General features: G+C 56.4%; 1 protein-coding gene across 1 annotated transcript; it reads left to right on the top strand.

Annotated features, from left to right (window-relative positions):
* Positions 1 to 607: 607 nt before the first annotated feature.
* On the top strand, positions 608 to 3,908 carry BHLHE41 (basic helix-loop-helix family member e41). The gene is made up of 5 exons (XM_024128992.3): positions 608 to 989; positions 1,125 to 1,188; positions 1,531 to 1,638; positions 1,966 to 2,077; positions 2,541 to 3,908. Exons 1-5 carry the CDS (start codon positions 928 to 930, stop codon positions 3,644 to 3,646), a joined length of 1,452 nt encoding a protein of 483 aa, XP_023984760.1. The 5' UTR covers positions 608 to 927; the 3' UTR covers positions 3,647 to 3,908.
* Positions 3,909 to 4,168: the final 260 nt, after the last annotated feature.

Genomic DNA, 4,168 nt, shown 5'->3' with positions numbered 1-4,168 from the left:
GCTGCGGGAAGTTTGGGTGGCCCAGGGACACTGTGTGGCCGAAAGACACTTGGATTGCGACATTCTGACCCACTGGCTACATTTTCGTTTATTTTAAATCCTTCAGGAAGCGGATTTCAAGTTGTCCCCTTTCGGGGCAACGTCCAATCAGGGCTAAGGGGTCCCCGCCGGCCACCGAGCGGTGAGCAAACAAGTCTCCAAATTGTCCTTTGGGACTGAAGTTGACCCACCGCGAATTCTCTTTCTCTTTCCTTTTTCTGGTCCAAACCAATAGCACAGTCGGTGGAAAAGCAAAAAGCCACGTTCACGTTCCTGAACCGCAATGACAGACGGATTGAGAGAGTCGCACTTCCGAGCCGAGGAAGCCCTGGCTGCTCTGCACCCCCCGGCGCCCCCCCACTCCCCCAACACTCCCCCAGCTGACTGCACCGCCCTCGGGAAGATGAATAGCTTGGCTGAAGTTGTTTTTCCTTTCCGGTGGCCCTGATCAGGTGTCCCCGCCCCCTCCCGCCGTTTGCCCTCCCTCACAGCTTTCTCCAGACGCCCCCTCCCGGCCCGGCCCCTCCTCCCCCGCCCCCCTCCGGGCTGGACCGCGGATGGTACGTTCCGCACGTGAGCTGGGTGCTGGTCTGGCCGGCGACGCGCGTGCCCTGTGGCCAAACACTGCCCGGAGTGAGAGCAAACTACCAGCGCAGTGGGGCCGGCGCGAGTGTGCGTGCGTGTGTGTGCGTGTGTGTGCGAGAGAGCGAGCACGGTGGGAGGAGGGGACCAACCGCTTCACACTTTCAACACTGCACTGAAGAGGGAGAGAGAGAGAGAGAGACTGGAGACGTACAGATCCCCCCAAGGTCTCCCAAAGCTACCGTCCCACAGATTATAGAACAGAACCCCAAAAATCGAAACAGAGGAAACGGACAGCGGTGGAACATGGACGAAGGAATTCCTCATTTGCAAGAGAGACAGTTACTGGAACATAGAGATTTTATAGGGTAAGGTGCACGCACCCTTGCGAATATCTGTCTAGGCTTCAGTTTGATTTTTTTCTTCTCCAGAAAGTGGTATGGAGCGGGCGAGGGCAGAGCCCCTCCCCGAATGGATGCCTGATGCTGATTTCTATTTTGCAGACTGGATTATCCCTCTTTGTATATGTGTAAGCCCAAAAGGAGCATGAAGCGAGACGATAGCAAGGTAAGTGTAAGTTTCTGATGTTCCCCATAACCTGCCTGAATAGTTAATTAGGGCCATTGATTTCACAGCGAAGCTCTGCCCGCAAAATATATTCCAGCTTCCCCGACTGTGAATTTTAAGTGGTTTGCGGGATACCCTCAAGGGGAGATTAAACATCATACCTGAATTTAAATTGCATTTCAGAACAGTCCAGAGGAAAGAGTTGTCTTGGGCATAGTTTCTCACATAGTTGGTTTTTTTTTTTTTTTTTTTTTTTTGGTGGTGGGGCGGCGGTATTGTAATATCCAGTAAATGAATGTTTAGCTTATTGTTTTCTCTCTTCCATGACTCTCATATATTAAGGATACCTACAAATTACCGCACAGATTAATAGAAAAGAAAAGAAGAGACCGAATTAATGAATGCATCGCTCAGCTTAAAGACTTACTGCCTGAACATCTAAAGTTGACAGTAAGATGCAGATTTTTATTCTTTGCCGCTCTCCAAGGGCGTGTTAATAGCCTGGTACTACTCCCAGAGATATAAGAATAAATGTAAATATCAGATTCCTTACAACCTGTGCTATAGGGGGGTAGAGTTTCCTGCAAACTCAAGAGTAGGTGTTCACAACTGAAGGCAAGAAATCATTTATAACCTGTATTGTGGAAAGCTCAAGAAGTATAGGAATAGTACTTCTTTCAAAGTGTTTGCTTAAGTTGCTGTGCTGACTGGAGAGCCAGTGAAGCCAAATGTGTGTTTTTAAGTCACCAAGTGCCCCCTTCTTTTTTTGCACTGCAGACTCTGGGGCACCTGGAGAAAGCGGTGGTCTTGGAATTAACTTTGAAACACTTAAAAGCTTTAACAGCCTTAACGGAGCAGCAGCATCAGAAGATAATTGCTTTACAGAATGGTAAGTCAGTTCAGGGAGGCCAGCCCACCCCGAGGAAGCCGGGCAGCCCACAGAGGAGCAGTGTTAGGACTCTTCCCCCAGCCCCACCTCCTTCCTGGGGCCCACGGGCTCACTTTCATTTGTTAAATTGCTTACACTTTCCTTTCACTGGAAAGTGCCCATTTCCCCAAGCATCCTAAAGGCTTTCAGCCGAATTCAGAGGAGTCAGATTTGTATTTAAAGTGGCGGCTGCGCCCTCTCCACTTCGGTTTTTCAGCGGGGAGTAGAGCGCCTCCCCCCCTCCCCACTCCTCCCACCTCTGGGCAACCGGTGGCTTATATCTCTCGAATACGGAGGAAAAACCGAGATCACTTTAGTCAATGCAGGGCCCACGTGATAAGCAGATGTTTTAACGTCGGTATTTTTCTTCTTGCCTCCATTCCTCTGTTCCCCACCCCCGCCCCTCACCCCTTCCTCATCCTAGGGGAGCGATCTCTGAAATCGCCCATTCAGTCCGACTTGGATGCGTTCCATTCGGGATTTCAAACATGCGCCAAAGAAGTCTTGCAATACCTCGCCCGGTTTGAGAGCTGGACGCCCAGGGAGCCGCGGTGTGTCCAGCTGATCAACCACTTGCACGCCGTGGCCACCCAGTTCTTGCCCACCCCCCAGCTGTTGACTCAACAGGTTCCTCTGAGCAAAGGCACCGGCGTGCCCTCGGCCGCCGCCCCCGCCGGGTCCGGGGCCGCCCCCTGCCTGGAGCGCGCCGGGCAGAAGCTGGAGCCCCTCGCCCACTGCGTGCCGGTCATCCAGCGGACTCAGCCCAGCGCCGAGCTCGCCGCCGAGAACGACACGGACACCGACAGCGGCTACGGCGGCGAGGCCGAGGCCCGGCCGGACCGCGAGAAGGGCAAAGGCGCGGGGGCGAGCCGCGTCACCATCAAGCAGGAGCCCCCCGGGGAGGACTCGCCGGCGCCCAAGAGGATGAAGCTGGATTCCCGCAGCGGCGGCGGCCTGGGGGGCGGCGCGGCGGCGGCGGCGGCCGCGCTCCTGGGGCCCGACCCGGCCGCCCCGGCCGCGCTGCTGAGACCCGACGCTGCCCTGCTCAGCTCGCTGGTGGCGTTCGGCGGAGGCGGGGGCGCGCCCTTCGCGCAGCCTGCGGCCGCCGCGGCCCCCTTCTGCCTGCCCTTCTACTTCCTCTCGCCTTCGGCGGCCGCCGCCTACGTGCAGCCCTTCCTGGACAAGAGCGGCCTGGAGAAGTACCTGTACCCGGCGGCGGCCGCCGCCCCGTTCCCACTGCTGTACCCCGGCATCCCCGCCCCGGCCGCCGCCGCCGCCGCCGCCGCTGCCGCCGCCGCCGCCGCCGCCTTCCCCTGCCTGTCCTCCGTGTTGTCGCCCCCTCCCGAGAAGGCGGCAGCCGCCGCCGCCGCCGCGACCCTCCTGCCGCACGAGGTGGCGCCCCCTGGGGCGCTGCGCCCCCCGCCCCCGCACGGCCGCACCCACCTGCCCTTCGCCGGCCGCAGCGAGCCGGGGAACCCGGAGAGCTCCGCTCAGGAAGATCCCTCGCAGCCAGGAAAGGAAACCCCCTGAATCCTTGCTCCCCTTAGAGGAGACCCGGGTTCACGCGGAATCGTAATAAGTTAAAACACCCTTAACGTTTCCAAGGGAGGAAGTGTAAGAGATGCACGACGGGCTTAAAAGAAAACAAAACAAAACAAGCAAAAAAGTCCACAGGTGTTTTGTGTGCGTTTGGAGTTCCTGTTTTGCTCGTCCCTCACCGCCCACCAACCTCCACACACTAACATCCCTTTCTTCTCCCACCAGCTGTACAAGAACCTCATAGGTATTCTTTTTTCTTTAAAGAACTCCCCGTAGTAAGTTTTGCCTTCTTTTAGGCCACGTTCCATTGTCTTCTAAAATATAGGACCGAATTCTCGAGGAAGTGAGAAGGGTCTGCTCTGCGAGTGAGCTCGCTGAACCAGGGTAGGGGAAAGGTGGCGGAGGAGCTGACGTGGAACCGCAGGTAGCTGCTGTCTGCCTGCGTCTCAAAGCTGTCCTGCTTGCTTTAGGAAGATTTCCACAAATAGAAGGAGGACCTTTTAGAATTCAACT

This window comes from Physeter macrocephalus, chromosome 6 (genome assembly GCF_002837175.3).
Source record: "Physeter macrocephalus isolate SW-GA chromosome 6, ASM283717v5, whole genome shotgun sequence".
NCBI classification, from domain to species: Eukaryota; Metazoa; Chordata; class Mammalia; order Artiodactyla; family Physeteridae; genus Physeter; species Physeter macrocephalus.
The sequence above is the reverse complement of the archived record's forward strand: the minus strand, read 5'-3'. Positions and strand labels throughout refer to the sequence as shown.

Excerpts from the sequence above, each read along its gene's own strand:
- BHLHE41 (XM_024128992.3), top strand. The coding sequence starts at position 928 with ATGGACGAAGGAATTCCTCATTTGCAAGAGAGACAGTTACTGGAACAT. Across the intron at positions 990-1,124 it reads GAACATAGAGATTTTATAGG|ACTGGATTATCCCTCTTTGT; the intron begins GTAAGGTGCACG and ends TCTATTTTGCAG. Across the intron at positions 1,639-1,965 it reads CTGAACATCTAAAGTTGACA|ACTCTGGGGCACCTGGAGAA; the intron begins GTAAGATGCAGA and ends TTTGCACTGCAG.